The sequence below is a fragment of the Bubalus bubalis genome, chromosome 24 (genome assembly GCF_019923935.1).
Source record: "Bubalus bubalis isolate 160015118507 breed Murrah chromosome 24, NDDB_SH_1, whole genome shotgun sequence".
Classification (NCBI taxonomy): domain Eukaryota; kingdom Metazoa; phylum Chordata; class Mammalia; order Artiodactyla; family Bovidae; genus Bubalus; species Bubalus bubalis.
This window is the reverse complement of record NC_059180.1, coordinates 19,828,452-19,845,378: the sequence shown is the minus strand read 5'-3', so window position 1 is coordinate 19,845,378 and position 16,927 is coordinate 19,828,452. Positions and strand designations below refer to the sequence as shown.

The following is a 16,927-nucleotide window of genomic DNA, read 5'->3' as shown; positions in this document are numbered from 1 at the left end:
ATGGCACATACAGCCATTTAAGACTTCTCTGTGTTTATTCTTAGATTGTAGCTTCCTTTGCTCTTGTTCATTCATCAGCTGTGAATAGATTTACTACCTTTTCTCCTATCATTTTGGTGAGTGAGAGCAGAAAAGAGGAGACAAACACATTTGCCCATTCATCTTGAAATCCTGAGCCGGGAGTTCTATTGCCAATGAACATTTCTGATTTTAAGAACTGAAACAAACTTGTATTAGTGCATTATGGATTGTTTCCCAAGTGTTGATAGAATAGTTTTGAATGTTTATAAGATATGAAGTTAGTATAATGCTAAAATACAAGTCCTCTTTTTATGAATAAGTTGTGTTCTAAAATAGGTATGAAAACAGAAGGAGACTCACAGACTTAGAACTTATGGTTGCCAGAGGGGAAGGGATGGTTAGACATTTGGGAAGGTCATGCACACATTGCTGTATTCAAAATAGATAATGAACAAGGACCTACTGTATAGCACATGGAACTCTGCTCAATGTTATGTGGCAGCCTGGATGGGAGGGGAGTTTGGGGGATAATGGATAAGTGTACATGTATGGCTGAGTCCCTTCACTGTTCACCTGAAACTACCACAACATTGTTCATAAGCTCTACCCCAATACAAAACTAAAAGTTTAAAGTTTGGGGAAAAAAGAAGTATAAAGCTTTTTAGAGCAAGGAAAGCTGAAAACATGCCAGATACTGGTCTGGAGAGGGTTGGATGGAGGGGTGGTTCCAGGCGTTGCCATTAGCTACTGAAACAAGATAACTCTGCTCATGAGATGTTGTTGACATTCTAGAATTGGAGGGAGTTGTTTGTTTGCCAACGTAAAATTTGCTAACTTTAAGTTATCTTCCTTACTATAATATTAAAGCTCTACTATTTGTTACTTACTAAGGAAAAGTACTGTTCAGTGGCTGTATACTTAGATTGAGGTTTAAAGTTGTGTTTTATATTAATGAATATGGTAAATGAATAATTTGCCATATCTTCCAATAATAATAAGAGTGAAAATGAGTCTATATGCAACATTACTGTTATTCATTCATTTTGGGAAAGTTAATTGCAACTGTGTGGTTCAGGGATTTAGTGCAAGAAGAAGAACAGTTGATGGAAGAAAAGAAAAAGAAAAAAGACGACAAGAAAAAGAAGGAAGCTGCTCAAAAGAAGGTAGTATATGTATAAACTAATTACTTATATTAAGCAAATATAGATTTAAAAAGAAATTACTCTTATTGGATTACTTAAAGCATTTGATTTAATGTTTTAACTTCAGTGGTGTTTCATTTTAATATTTAATGTCTTTACTATTTAATGCATAAATAGTAATGTGTGTATAATTTAATGCATAGTTATTTGATCTTTCCAATAATTTTTTTCAAAGGTAAGTCCTTTCATAGGTCTTTATTTTTCAATTAGGTGTTCCTAGGTTTTTGTGATAATTAATATCATTTTATAGTGAGAAGAGCATGGAATTTGTAGCTTTCTAGAGAGGAGTTGAAGTCTGGCTCTCCCACATAGCATACAGAAGGTTGTGGCCTTCAACTTTATTTAGCTTCTCTGGCCTTAGTTTCCTTATGTTTTGTAAAATGAGAGTTGAATTAAATAAGATAATGTAATACATACACATAATAGGAAATAATAATGGAAGTAGTAATAAATATAATAGGAAATAGTGTCAGTTTTCTTTCCCCTGTTTATTTAGTACTAGGCTCATTTTTTTTTAATTTGCAGGTTTTGTTAGGGTATATATGTATTTTTTTTACTTTAAAATTTATTTTTATTATAATATATTGGTTTTACATACAGTAAAATTGTCACTTCTTTGTGTACAGTCCTGTGTGTTGTGAAGCATGCTTAGAGTCATATCATCACCACTGTCATAATCAAGAAACATAAGTTTCATTACCTAAAAAAGAGAGTTTCTCATGGTATCCTTCTGTAATTAAAGGATATTTAAAAATAAGCCTAAGACATAATTAATTGCTGCAAAAAGTCTTTAGCCAGTACATTAATTAAAAACTATAATCAAAGCAACACAAATTGCAGAAAAATAAAAGACGGCTGTAAAGATTTTTACAAATTAATAGTGGAGGCTGATGACAGTTAGCTGAGCTGGGCACTCGTCTCCTACTATATCGTTTCAAGGACCTTAAAAACGTTCTTAAAGACCCAAGGAGATACTATTCCATTTTTGTATTCTAATGAAAAGTTATGACTTTAATTTTTAAATAAATATCTTTTTGTAGTAGCAACCGGATTTAGACTATAGTAACAGAATTACCTCCCCATTATTTAGTAGGGAAAAACTCAGGCACCAAACTATGGCAGGTAGGGAGCTACTGGAAGCACAGAGAGAAGTGTTTAACTCAGCCTAAAATGGGGTAGAGAGACAGGGGAATTTTCTTAGAATAGAAATGAACCAAGTGAATGAGGAGCAGAATGGAAAAGGGTTCCAGCAGTAACTGAGAATTAAGTGTCCATAGCTTGTATGGGTTCAAGTATGGGTTTTGATTGAAAGGGGTGGTAGGAAAGGAGCCAAGTGTAGAAATGTCAGGGGACGAGACTGGAGAGGCTGTTCATAGCTGTTGGCACTTCTCTCATTTTGACCATTGGGTGACCAAAGACGTTTTAGTAGAGTGACATAAAATTTTCAATTTTAGAACTGTATTTAGAGCCTTGACCGAGTGTAGAATTGGGTTGGGTAGAAACTAGAGACTGTGATAATAGTGAAGGGACTATTAAAAGCATCCATAAAATTTGTTTAAAGGATATGAAGGAGGAGTAATTTAGATTGACCCTTAGGTTCTAGACTGAGTGGCTAAATACATCTTGAAAGTGAAAGTTAAGTCCTCAGTCGTGTCTGACTCTGTGACCCCATGGACTGTAGCCTACCACGCTCGTCCGTCCATGGGATTTTCCAGGCAAGAGTACTGGAGTGGGTTGCCATTTCCTTTTCCAGAGGATCTTCCCGACCCAGGGATCTACCTGCTTTCGCATATTGTAGGCAGACGCTTTACCGTCTGAGCCACCAGGGAATCTTAGGAGAAGTTTAACTAGGTTGGGGGATATACAGAAAGGGGAAAAGAAATATAATTCAGTTGTGGACTGCAGAGTTTGGGTTACGCTGAAGCCAGTAAACTGGAGAAGGACAGAGTACAGAGCACTGAGAATGAGTAAGTGATGAGATGAGTTGACTTAATAGGTGACCCTTATTATTAGCCTTTGGTTACCCAGGAATGAGGGGGAAAGATGCATTGGTAGTTGGTAGGTAAGGTTTGGGATGGTTCCTAGTATACAGAGTTTTGGCATTGGTGATGGCTTAGGCCTCTGTCAGAGGCTTGTTGGTATAGGACAGTTTTTGCAATTGATCAGTCTTTGCTCAGGATTTGTTATGAAAAAAGTTGTATCTCTGTAAGTCTAAAGTTGGGAGGAAGGCTTATCATACTCTTGTTTGAAGGCCAATTACTTAATGAAAAGAGAGTCTTAAGAAACTTGAGATTTATTGAGAAAGATGCTAGGGTGCACTTTGTGTAGAATCATTAGTTTGTCAGGCATCTGAGTGATGGCATTAGGCCATATTGATCCCTGCTTCTAGAGTTCAATATTTAGCTGGTAAGTTTAGCATGTATGTGAAACGACAAGAGAAGAGGCATTATTGTATAATGAAACATGTTAATTTGCAATTGACTGTAATTACTGAGGAAATTCTAAGAAAGGGAGGAGTTACTCAAATGATTTCTTTAAATATTCTGTTTTTGTTTTTTAATTAAGGAATAGTTGACATACAGCGTTTTAGTGTATGCTAAGTCACTTCAGTCATGTTTGACTCTTACGACCCCATGGACTGTAGCCCACCAAATTCTCCTGTCCATGGAATTCTCCAGGCATGAATGCTGGAGTAGGTTGCCCTCTCCTCCTCCAGGAGACCTTTCTGAGCCAGGGTGGAGCCCGAGTCTCTTATGTCCCCTGCAGTGGCAGGTGGGCTCTCTACCACTAGCGCCGCTTGGTAACTGTTTCTGTAGTTCGTGTATACAGCGTAAGGATTCAGTGTTTGTGTCTGTTGTGCAGTGATCACCATAAGAAGTCTAGCTAATCATATTTTTTTCTTGTAAGGAGAACTTTTAAGATTTTAAATACTATATTTTTAAAATATGTAATGTGAGTATAATTTTAAAAAGTTGTCACATATTTAAGTAATGACTCTAGTCGTTGAAGTTTACCTTTCCATTCTTCATCACCAAATCTGAATCACCAAGTCAGTGTCTTTAATGCACGAATGATGATTTTTGTGACATTTGGCCTCTCACAAAATCTGAAGCGACAGTTCTTCATACCGCTCCATCTCTGCCTCACAGTACGGTTCATCTCTCACCCCAGCTGTGTCCCAATGAAACCACCATCAGAGGCTTAGAGATGTGAAGAAGGCTTTTTTCCCTTTCATCAGATCTTCAGCTTTGATAGGGTATTGCTATGTATTCTGTATACACAGTAGTATCTAGGGATTGAACATAATATAAAGAATATTTAATACTGCTAATAACTGTTAAGCTTAGTAGACTAAACTGGCCCTGTAAATAGGACTGTTCTCTGAATTCCACATAACTGGCTTACAACTGAATTTGAATACAACCCATTGGTGAAATGAGGACAGCTGGTGTTTCTGTAGGCTGTTACCAAATAGCTCTTTAAAAACAAAACAAAAGGGAAAATCTCCCAAGTTGGCACACTTACAGCCCATATGAAAGCTCGTGAGTCACAGGAACTCTACGTTTCCTTAAGCTTGTCTTTGGCTGTAGTAGGAGCCGGCAGGTGTATCCAGGTAGATGACAGACATCTCCATAAGTCAGAGAGACGAGCCTATTTGTGTAAGTGTTGAAAACACGAATTCACTATGGTAAAAACAGACTGTTTTACGTAATCTGTGTACACTTTTTAAAAGACTACGTATTTTTGTTTCTGAAAAAAGATTTCAGATACTGTCTGTTTTAATTCAGTGAGTTTATGTGTTAAAATGAGTTAGGTGTCACCATCAGCGTGATGGAGCAGGAATAGAACTGAAATCTTCTGTTTCCCCCAGCTGGTGCTTTTCCAAAACTCGGTGCTGTGGCTTTATCCTTTTGGTACAGAACATTATCTTGTACTTTTATTTTTTACCAACCAAAGGTGAACTTTAAAGCTGGAAATAATATGATAGTTTTTATAAGGTATTTAATAAATCTTTATGCCATGAATACAGAAAACAGATTTAACAGTTCCTAATTGCCACTGTGGCAATTCAAATTTAAAAGAAATTCAAATTCAGACCTCAAGTTAGTTTCTATTTTAAATGAAAAACTAGATAACATAATTGCTTACATAAACAATCAGACAAAGCTCACTATACTATTTATACTATGATAGTTTTTCTAATTTTGTCTATTAAGTATCAATTTAAATATTTTAAATTCCTCTATAAAATTTGTTTACACAAAATTGCATGGTTTTTATTATATTTCAGTCCTAGTACATCTCTAATTAATAACAGAAATCAATGACCAGATGATTTTTTTTTTTTTTTTAATTTCACATCAAAGAATTATGGCTATTTGCTTATCTTCTGATTCTAGGCTCAGAAAATAATTTGCTATAGCACAGGAATGTAGTTTCTGTACTTAAGAAAAGGACAACAATAGTAGCAGTAGGTTGCTAGTATGAATTTCTCTCGTTTCTGGTTTTAGAAGAAATTTCTAGCAGGAATCTTGAGGGAAATGTGAGAAGGAAAAAGGAGGATGAGAAACAGGTTAATTATAGAGGGATAATTTAGTACCAACTTTACTTTAAACATGTAATTATAGTTCCTAGAAAGCATATAATGGTTGAGGGTTGGAGGAGAGAAGCACCAAGACAAATTGGAATGTTTTGGTTGAGAATGTGTAAAAGTCAGTATTCATGAGTATTTTTGTTACTGTGTTAAAAGCTTGAAGGGATTTTTATAAAAGGCTTTGTGGATTTAATGTACTCATTTTGAGTTTAAATGAGACGTAAAGTGTAGAAAACTTCCAATTTCATTCCTCCTCTTTGGAAATTTTAGTATATACTAGTCATGTCTCCCAAAGGTCATTTTGTTCTGAGACTGGGAATCTTACCTGGCACTGTTAAGACATTTTAGGTGATTTGAAAGAGGGGGGAAAAAAGCAAGACCTGGGAGCTGGGAGTGAGTTTGAGTCAGATCCCTTCCAAGTGTGAGAGCATGGAGCCAGAGCATGGGCGAGTAGGGCCGACGGTAGCCACACTTGGTCCTGTTTATTGAATGTTTTCTGTATGCTTGGTGCTGCCCCATGTGCTCGCTCGCTCTCTCCCCCCCCCCCCCCCCCCCCCCTCCCAAGCTCTTTATATGAGTTCAATCCTTTTAGCCTAACAACAAGTCTGAGGTAGGTGTTTTTGTTCCTGTCTTATAGATGAGGAAACCAAGCTTTAGAGAAGGTAACTAATTTTGACCATGATTACACTGTTCATGGTGAAGCCAGGAGTGACAACGAGGCAGCTGGGCTTCAGACCCTGAGTTCTTAACCACTGAGGCGCACGTAAGGGTCGAGGAGCTGGGGCAAGTGGTGCAGAGCCTGACAGAAACAAAGCAGCCGGCAAGGACCTGGCATGTCTGCCACTTGTCTTCCCTGATAAACTGAGACAGTGGTGCTAATTGCTTGTGGAATCGCAGCTCAGGTTTTTTTTGTTTGTTTTTTAAGAAAACAATATTCAAAATAGAAATACTTTTGCTTCTCAGTTTGCTGAATCGTTTAGTTCTGTTGTTCAAGATCCACAATGATACTTCACGTTTGAATAGTATTATTTATCCAGAAAAGATTTATATTTTATTTGAGCCTCATGAGAGCCCTGGAAAGGTAAGCAGTACAGTTTTGGTTTTTTTTTCCTCCTCACCCATTTGAGGGATTAGGAAACTGAGACCTAGACAGTTTAAATGACAAGGTCATTTCAAAATAAAAACAAATTATTGAAGTTAATTTTAATATATATTATGTAACCCAATATATCCAAAATATTGCTATTTTAACTTGTAATCAGTATAAAATATTATCAACAGGATAATTTACCTTTTTAAAAAATGCTCACACTAACTCTCTCAGTGGTTAGTAACCACATGGGGATAGTCGCCTCATTTTGAGCACTGCAGACAAATACTCTTAAAATCGCTGACCCCCACTTGGAAAATTCTCTTTTTAATAGGTTGTGTAATATACAGGGTCCCTGAACCAACTCAGCACAAAAACCTGTTTGAATCATTCCATTTGCTTCTCATCAGGAGCTCTTGGGTTCTGGTAACTAACATTCTTTTCACTGTATTAGTTGGTGTTTGATGGGCAGACTCCTTTGAGTGTCTCCTTGGTGCTGTTGTCCTTGAATGAGGTTAACCACTGTTTTCAAGCAATGTGGAGGATTTTTTCCCCAAAGGAGCTGGCATAGTAGATACCCTTTACATTGTAAGGCCTGGAAGAGCAATATTGTATGTCTTGAGATGTAGTAATATGGTCATGGTTTCTATGTACTGTAGCCTCGTTTCCTTTGGAAATAAACGGTGGAAGAAACCAGGAGAGTTAAACAAAAAGACAGAAATCCCCACAGAACAGCACACTATGTCTATTTTCAATGCAGAATAATTTCTGTGTCGATTTTTTTGTTTCAGAAAATTATGTTATCTTATTGTTTGGCATGATATTTATAATACTTCAAAGTATTCAGGTATTGAGTTCTATTTTTCTACTGCCAGATTTTAAAAACAATTTCTCCCAGAAATAAATTAAGTGTTCAAGCTAATTGGTCTTTTGCCATTGTCCTTCCATCAATTTTTTTTTTCTTTTAAATTTTAAATCCATATAAAGTAAAGATGGGCCTCCATTATTTTACTTGTTGCTAGTGCTCTAAACTTGGTAAAGCATTTAAGTGCTTGGATTTAATCTCTGCCTTTCTGAGCAAAGGTTCATGTTTGGTATGGCTTCAGTATTATAGTAATTGCCATACAGTGTTTTACCATGTAGTTCCATAATGATATAATTTTTAAAATGGTGTTTTTGGCAACAATTTACTATGATTAAGCAAAATGATTTATCCTGTCCCGTGACAGTTTAATAAAAAGGCTTATCTTCATTTAGAAACAATTCCTGATTATTCAGTAACTAATTATTCAGTTTTCCCTCACCTCCCTGCCTATCTGCCTATCCTTGTATCTTTTTTTTTTTTTTTTTTTTTTAAGGATTCCCACGCAATTGGGCATAATCAAAAAGTTGATTTTCGCTTGTGGCCTTTGTAATCAATTCTTATCAAGGCCCTTGAAGTTTGAGCCAGGCACCTTCAGGCAGTCCTGCTGTGCTCAAGCCCCTCTCCCTGTTGTATCAGACACAGTGCAAGTAATGGCAGGCATGGGAAGCAGGGCCCATAGCAGTTTAGCTTCAGAACACAGTCATTTGAATTGAATTGTCAGATGTATCAGAAGAGACAAATATGTTTCATAATTTTTCCCACCCCAAAATACCTAAATGTTAGCTATGTTTAACTGCAGCAGCCTGACTTCCAGAAGTTAAATTTGTTACTAGTTTGGCCAAAGAAGTTATATGCAGCTTTCTTCCAGAAAACATGATTTATCTTTTATCATTTGAAATAAGAAAATTTGAACCTTTTAAACATATGCAGAAGGTAAAGGAGACAGTTATATAAAAATAATTTTAAAACTAAATGATGAGAGAAGTGCAGTTCCATTTTTTATTATATACTGTCATACAATGGTGTCTTCTCCACTTTGTGCCTAAAACATTTCAAGAATTTTTTTAAATTAATAAACATTGTGTCAGGGACAATGGGGCACATCTATGGGAAAAGCATGCTTTCTTTGCATATCTTTTCCTATGCCGTTCATCTAAATGATGGATTCTTTATTTAATAAAAGTGTATATGTCTTATGTAATAGTAATGTATGAACATTTTATCATAACAGTCCATTTCTTTCAGTTTCATATTTACATTGTTTTTTGTTTGTTTGTTTTTATTTTAGGCCACTGAACAAAAAATCAAAGGTACGTTGTTTAAAGCTATTTTTTATTATTTTTTTCATGAAAGCAAGGTTGTTGATATGCATTTTTATTCCTCTCCAGGATGGGAGAGAGAAGAGCGTGAAAGGAACAAAGGGGTGGGGGCAGACTTCTGCAGTGACATCACCTTGGAGTCACCTTTGGGGAATTTATGGTTTATTGTAGTATATATTACCACTTTAAAAATACCCTGTCTCAAGACCTACCTTACAACTATCTCTTTAATCACCACTTCCTAACATACTCCCTTGATTTGAGTGTTTGAACACACGTACCTTTCCTTTAGTCTTCCGTCTAAAAGTCGTCTTGTCTGGAGCTGCCTCTAGGACTTTATTCCTTGTTCTCTGTATACTGTTGTCTCCCGCTCCTTCCTGTAGGCAGACAGTGACATCCATTCTGTGTTATCACTGAGAATATTCGATTGCTAGCCTTATGGTCAAATTGAACAGCCCCTAGTACATGCCAAGCAAAAGACTTAAGGGTGGTGAGGAAACAGGAACCTGACTCCTCTCAGATCCTGAATCAGAATTTCTTCACCCTCCCAGAAATTAGTGAAAGGTGTATGGCTGTCTGATGCTGAACTTATCGGCCTAGAGATTGTAAATTTTTACTTAAGCTATACCAAAAGTATAATCTCTGCATTTGACTGATAACTGCAGTCAGAGGTAAGGTGTTGGTTAAGGTCACATTTTTAGATGCAGTTGTTTGAGAGGGAACAGGAGCAGTTAAGGAAGACCTTTTTTGAGGTTGTGAGTCTTAAAAGATGAGACAGCCAGTCAAGGAAAATAATGAAATGGCAGAGGGATCAGTGTGATTGAAGACTCAGAGACAAGAAATAATGTGATGTTAATATGTACTAGTGGTATTCCAAGAGCATTAAGTACCCAGTAATAAGTGGGCAAGGTTAAAGGATTTTTCTGAAGGAGGTTGGTAGGGGCCAAAGAGGGCCTTATATGCTAAATGTACTAAAGGAGCCCCTGGAGGAAGAGCTTAAGAAGAGCGTGACATCATCATTTGTTTTTTCATTCTTGTAAATCTGTCAGTCACTTACATGGAAAGTTTGGTTGAAATATGGGCAGGGATTTGAAAGATGGTGCCGACAGAAGACACTGGGCAGAAGAGGCAGGTGAGCAAAAAGAGGGAATATTCGGAGAATGAGTGTAGGAATGTTAAAGGGAGACGGCAGAATATAGGCACGGAGGTGGGGGGAACCGAAAGACTTGGTGCTGATTTTTGCATGTAAAGGTCATGATCATAAGCTATGCTTTAGGAATATTTCTTTGTCAGTTGTGTCTAGTGTCACCAAAGAGGGAAGAGAAGGAATAGAGAGAGTAATGGGGATTTGAACTGAGGTCTTGACAGTAGAGGTAGGGGATGGATGACAGAGGTGTGAGATGTGATTGGTAGCGTTGGTAACTGGTGAGAGCAGAAGAGAACCCGAAGGTGATATTGTGGCCTTGAACCTGATGTCTAAGAAAGTTACAGGGATGTGGAATGATGTAGGGAGTAGCATTGCCAAACTAATTAATTAACATGGGGAATTCCCTGACGGTCCAGTGGATAGGACTGTATGCTTCCACTGCAGGGGCCATGGGTTCCATCCATCCTTGGTCAAGGAACCAAGATCTCACAAGCCTCACAGTGTGGCCACAAGAAAAAAAAATTTTTTTTTTAGTAGGACCATGACCAAATTAGTTTTCTTAAAATTCCACTTTTCTCACACCATTCCCTTCGATAGGAATGTTGAGTTGTGTTTGTTACTTTGCTTCAAAACCAAACTCCTGATTGACTTATAAGGCCCTCTTTAATCCGACCTCCCACAATCTAACCAGCTTGTTTCCCATCACTCCTTCATATTTTTCAGATCCTTCTTATCTTTTTATGTTCATTCCTGTTTGTGTTTCTTTTTGATCCCATTTCTCAGCCAGAGATGCCTTTCAGCTTTTCTAAACCTCTCAGAACTTATTTTCTGATGGATCCCTCCAACTGCCATTGATCCTTCCCTTTCTGATTTCTTAAGATGTTGTGACATGTATTAAACTTGGGGCACAAAGTTATATTCTAACCTTAGATTTTTGACGGGTCCATGGATATTTTTGTTTCTTTAAGCATGATCTTTGAGTGCCTGCTATTTATATCCTTTCCAAACAGAAGTCATTTCTTTTACATCCATACATGAAACATGAACATATTTGAATCTTTTAAAAAAAATTTTTTTCCACAATTCTGAGAATGTTAGGCTGAGTGTATGAAGGTCACTTCAAAGTACTCTGTTGTTTTTGCCAGCTGTTTTACTCACTTGATCCTTCTTTGGATGGCAGCTCCTTTCATACTTGGTCACACTTACTGTGATTCATGAAAGTGTATGTTTTCGTGATGTGTATAATATCTGTATGGTGTTTATGGTTTGGGGTTTGCAGTGATTAGATTACAAATCAAAGTCTTGTAATATGGGTTTGGCTCACGCAGTTGGTTTTTGCTAAGCTTAATTTTGGAATAATTTACGATTTACTGAAAAGTTGAAAAATAGTACAGAGAGTTCCCATATAGACCTCACCCAGTTCCCCATTATTAGCATCTTACATTTCTTTGGTACTTTTGTCAAAACCAAGAAACTGACATACGTTGATTGGTATTACTGAACTCCAGACTATATTTCGATTTTACCATTTCTTCTATTAACTTTTGTGTTCTACAACCCAGTGCAAAATAATTTGTTTAGCTGCCATTTCTCCCTGATCGCCTGTGGTCTCCACACAGGTGTTTTTATTGATATCCTTTAAATTTTTAATTGATTGCCAACATTTAAGAATTCACCTTAATTCAAGATTATAGCTTATACTATCAGCATCATTTTTGTCTTTTTGTATTATAGAGTCTGTATAAAGCCCAGGTTTAGTTACAAGTGGCTTTTAAGTACTTGAAATGTGGCTAATGCTGCTGAGGAACTGAATTTAAAATTTTATTGGCCCACATAGCTCTAGAGCCTCCTCCTTCCTTGTTTTAGAGTCAAGATTTTAGTGCTCAGACTGAGCGTAACTAATTAGGCCCGGCACTTCTTTAGAAGTCTGCCTTAATGAGCTATTTCTTTTTCTAAGGCTACTGCCATTCCCAATTAAGTAACACCTACCAGTGTTGCTGTCATTCAGTGGTGAAACTGTATAAAAGCTGGATTTTTGTAAGGTGTCACGAATTCAGTTCTTGACCAGCTTTGTTATATGAAAACAATATGATGTTTATTTCTTGGTGCAGTGAACTCATGGTTCATCTCATAGAAGTGTGAACCCTTATGAGTGACATAATGAAATTTTTGAAAATTTTATTCTTGTGACTTGAACTTTGAAAAACTGTGAGGAGCATAAGTATTGGCATGTTTGAATATTTGAAGTTCCTTTTTAAAGAATGTATTTGAGTATCTCTTTGAAACAGCAGGGAAATGAAGGGCTGAAAAAAATTACAGTGAGATATAGGAATGGATGAATATCTTGTGGCCCTATACACTGTACAGGCAAGGAAGAAGTGATTGGGAACTCGCTGGAGAATAAAGGTCATTAAAAAAAACTTTCCAGCTCTGACACTGGCTTGTTTTGGAAGCATATGAAGGATTGTACATTCCTTACCAAAAAATAAGCACTGTTCATTTTTGTCAGCTGATAGTTATTTTTCTGTCTCTCTCTATATTATCATGCCAGGGCTTTCTTCATGTGGTTTCATAAGCAAGCTAATAGAGAATGGTAATCCCTAGTGCTCCTAAAGGAGATAAGGGGAGCTTTCACATGGAAGCAGGAACAGAGAAAATTTGGTACAGATTTTTTGTTTTCTGATGATCACACAGGGAAGCATAGTTTATTACTTCTGTTCTCTTTCTGGATTAATTTAAAACTCAGGAGAATTAAATCAACATTTAAAACATTTTTGTTTCTGCCACAATTAGAAACCATTATTATTCAGTTCTAGTCTTTTCTGTTTTTCTGTCAAACACAATTTCATTACTTAAATCCATTGATCTAGGGTGTGATCGAAATGTTGAGCTGTTAAATCAGCTGTATGTCACCTCATATTGGAGACATCAGGCTAGTTAACTCTGAGCACTTAATGTGCAGCATGCACTGTGCTTTACATTTACTTCATTTTACCAAGGTGAGATTCTAAACATTTAGTCACTAATAGTGAACGGGCACCCGTGATTCAGAACACTGTACTGCAGCAGGCCGAAAAAAGCTTGATGTGCGAAGAGTAAAACCAGCTCTCAGCTGTTGAACTTTGGGAAATACGTGGGACCCAGGGAAGGGACCAGAGCAGCAGGCTGGGAACTTCATGCACTGGATGTTTAAAAACTAATATGGGAAGAGGGCTTCCTCGGTGTGCACTAGTGCGGTGTAAGCCTGCATTTAATAATTTCAGCAGCCTTAGGAGAGTGGATCGCATTATCACTATTTACAGATAAAATGAAGACTAGGGAAGTTTAAGTAACTTGCCTGTTGGTTATGCAGCTGATTAATGTCTGAGTAAGGATTGAACTACTAACCTACTGGTGTCTATGGCTTTGTTTTCTTTGAAAACATCCCTGTGGTTGGTTACATGGAAGACAAAACAGGAGAGCTACACCATTGCCCATGCTTTAATAATACGCAACAAATGAACTAAAGCAATGCGTCTTTTAAAAATATTACAGAAAGGTCTTTTAATAGTATATGAAAGTATATGTATATACATATTCCCATATGTATATGGTATTTCCCATTTGAGCATAAAGAAAGAAAAACTGTATTACCAGCATAATTTTTTTGATTAGAAAGGTTTTGACAGCTTTGTGATGTGTGAGGTAGTTGGCGTTTCAAGGATTTTTAACATTTGTGAAATACTTATTGTGGGCCCACCCTGTTCCACGCACTGCTGTGGTCACTGCTGTGCATGAATAGAACAAACTCCCGAGCCCCTGCTCCTACTGGGCTGCCATCCTCATCCTTGTTTTACTTTAGGTTCAGTTCACTCGCTCAGTCATGTCTGTCTCTTTGCGACCCCATGTTTTACTCTAGTAAAAGTAAATGTGTTTACCTGTGATCTCAGCTTAGCACTCCATTTTCCCCCTGAAATCCTAAGTTTCTTAATCGCAAAGCTTCCTATGATGATGAAATTCAGGAGCTTTGGTGGCTTGATGAAAGGTCACTGTACTGCATAGATTTTCAGAGGAGAAAACTGAGGCCCAAAGAGTTTGTGACTTGAAGCACGTTGCCTGACCTTGTTCACATGATGGCACACGTAGAAAATGCCGTTTGTGGAGCTGTTGTAAACAGAAGAGGCTGCGCTCAGCTGAAGATGACAGTCCCAGAGAGTCTGAGCACCCAGACTCCGAAGTGCTGCCCCCGCAACGTCCGTGTAGCCTGTTTCTGCCCCACAGGTTGGGAAGGTCTGCTTTCAGAATCGGGGCTCAGTTTGGTGTTTTTCTCCACAGTGTGCATAGTACAGATATGACTTTTGTACCTCAGGAAGGCATTAGGTAATATTTGGAAGACCAAGTTCTAATTCCAGATGTGCCATGATAGTACTTTGGCTTTATGAGAAATTTTGAAGGCAAATGGGTGCTGACCTCTTAGAGGAAGCAGAGGTTCTTACTGATTAAGAATTTACCAATGGTGAATGTGTTTCTATGAAAATGTGCTTGAGCGGTGTAACAGATAAGGTTTTTTAGCTGTGTGCTAACAGGAGATGGGGAAAATGGCCTTTAACTTCGTGGGAGCCAATAAAAACAATTATTTTGGGGTATATGAGTCACAATTTTTCCTTTTCTCCTATTAAGAAAGAAAAATGATTTATATAGATTTATACATGTAAATCTAAATTTATATACTCAAGAGGTTATAAAGAATGCTAAGAACCTCCCCCCCAACACACTGGTTTTTTTTTGTTTTGGTTTTTTTTTTAAGGAAAGAACCATTTTATTTCTAGTAAATGTAGATGTGTTTGCTTATAAATAATAATAAATTATTAAAATAAGTAGAAATGGTTTTGCGTATTCGGATGTCTGATGAGACTGGATCAGGACAAAGGAGATGAAATGAATATGAGAAAAGTGGAGATTAATGTAGTTAATGACGTCAACTATTGTTAGAAATGAGATTCAGAGACTGTTGAGCCTATAGTTGGTGGCTTGTGGGAGCATCCTGGGTTTGTATCCTGAGCCCTGAGATATTATGCCTGGGCAACAATTAGGTCTTCAGTTTCAAAGAAAATGAATTAGGAATCTTGTTTAAATTTTGGAGTAGAAATTGGGATGGATTAGCAAGAGTAGCCTAATCAGTTTATACTAACTTTATAAGGGAAAACTCCAGACTAGGAAAAAACACATTATATATGATAATTTCACTATATATGGTGGTTCAGTGGTAAAGAATCCACTTGCCAGTGCAGGAGACACAGGTTCGATCCCTGGGTAGGGAAAATTCCCTGGAGGAGGAAACGGCAACCCACTCCAGTATTCTTACCTGGGAAATCCCATCAGAGGAGCCTTGCTGGCTACAGTCCGTGGGGTTGCAAAGAGTTGGACATGACTTAGCGACAGAGCACCTGTAATAAGAATAGTAGCTGAGCTTCTGGATGCATACTAAGCTCTCTCTCAGTGCAGTAGCCTTAGTGAAAGTGCACCTGATAAAGTGATACTTAAAGGCAGCGTTTTGCTGGAAGCAAATAAGGTAATCTAATGAGGTAATCCTGGAGTTTTTGCATAAACCAAGCATAGTGGTTAAAAGTCCAGTCTTCTGAGTCAGATAAACTTTGATTTGAATCCTGCCTTTGTAGTTCTTATCTCTGCGACCTTGAGCAAGTACTGTAACCTCTAAACTTGGGTTTGACTCTGTTAAAAGGAGATTATCTAGGCTACTTAATGTGGGAATGAAATGATACATAGAACATAAATCACAGGACCTGGAGGGTAGTTAATGCTGAGTATGTAATAGATAACTTATTAATATAAACACTGGTTAGAAATTTTTGATCTGTAGCTTTTAAGATGAAAATGTATACTGCAAGGAACATTGATATGGAGGTCAGATTTGGTTTTAAATTTTAGCTCCACCATTTTACTAGATGTTTAATCATGGGCAGCCTTCTTCTGAGCCTTAGTTGCCTTACTGGTAAAATTGAGGTAATAATTCAAATGCGTAGACTCATGTGAGGATAAATGGATATTAAATTGCATGGTATCCAGCTGATACATGGTAAATTTTAGCTTCACAGCTATGGTTTTGCAGTATCTTAGCAACCTTTGAGTCCCTTGAAACATCATGCTAGTAGTTTCCCCAGTCGTTTCAGAGTTCCTCCTCACCCAGACGATGACTTGCTTTTTCCTCTCATTAAAGTAGAACCCAGCCCAACATGGGTGAATCACAGTAGTGTTTCTGCAATAGTGCAAGGAATATGAGGGTGGGATATATGATCTTTATAAGTTTGTCAGGCTAAAATTGGTATTTTATTGCTTTGATTTGAATAGAAATCAATTTTGTTTATTGGTAAAATGGAGTGTTATATGTTGTTATTTGTACTTTTTTGCTCTTAAAAATTATCCATTCTTCTCTACCCATTTACTTTTTGAGCTAAGAGTTTTTGTTTTCTATTTACATGAGCTCTCTGTATAATAAGCTCATTAACATTCCATTTGATGTGTTTGATGAAAACAATTCTAAAATTATGGACTGTATCATATGTTTTAGGTTGTTCTGCGGATGAGATTCCAGGGAGAAATACCATTGTATAGTATTAACTGCTTAATTTTTCTGAACTTCATTTTTATATATATGGGAGTGGTTTTTCTAATTTAAAAAAATTATTTCT

At 37.1% G+C, this 16,927-nt stretch overlaps 1 protein-coding gene and 1 long non-coding RNA gene across 12 annotated transcripts in view; one reads left to right on the top strand and one right to left on the bottom strand.

Moving 5' to 3' along the window:
* The window catches only part of TNRC6A (trinucleotide repeat containing adaptor 6A), a 96,415-nt gene that overhangs the window by 23,331 nt on the left and 56,157 nt on the right, over positions 1-16,927 (top strand). For 9 of the 10 annotated variants that reach the window (XM_044935786.2, XM_006071153.4, XM_044935784.2 and 6 more), the window contains 2 exons: positions 1,097-1,184; positions 9,061-9,082. The exons of the other annotated variant lie outside the window; for it this stretch is intronic. In XM_044935786.2, coding sequence (XP_044791721.2) covers positions 1,125-1,184; positions 9,061-9,082 — 82 coding nt within the window. In that variant the 5' untranslated portion in view covers positions 1,097-1,124. The remainder of the gene's footprint in view (positions 1-1,096; positions 1,185-9,060; positions 9,083-16,927) is intronic. 10 annotated transcript variants of the gene reach the window in all.
* LOC123331564 lies at positions 4,377-15,924 on the bottom strand. 2 transcript variants are annotated; one of them, XR_006548271.2, is made up of 4 exons: positions 15,583-15,924; positions 9,373-9,468; positions 4,749-4,874; positions 4,377-4,512 (listed from the first exon to the last, which is right to left on the bottom strand). It is a non-coding gene; the product is annotated as an uncharacterized LOC123331564 (long non-coding RNA). The 2 variants fall into 2 exon arrangements; XR_006548270.2 differs by having other exon boundaries at positions 4,474-4,874.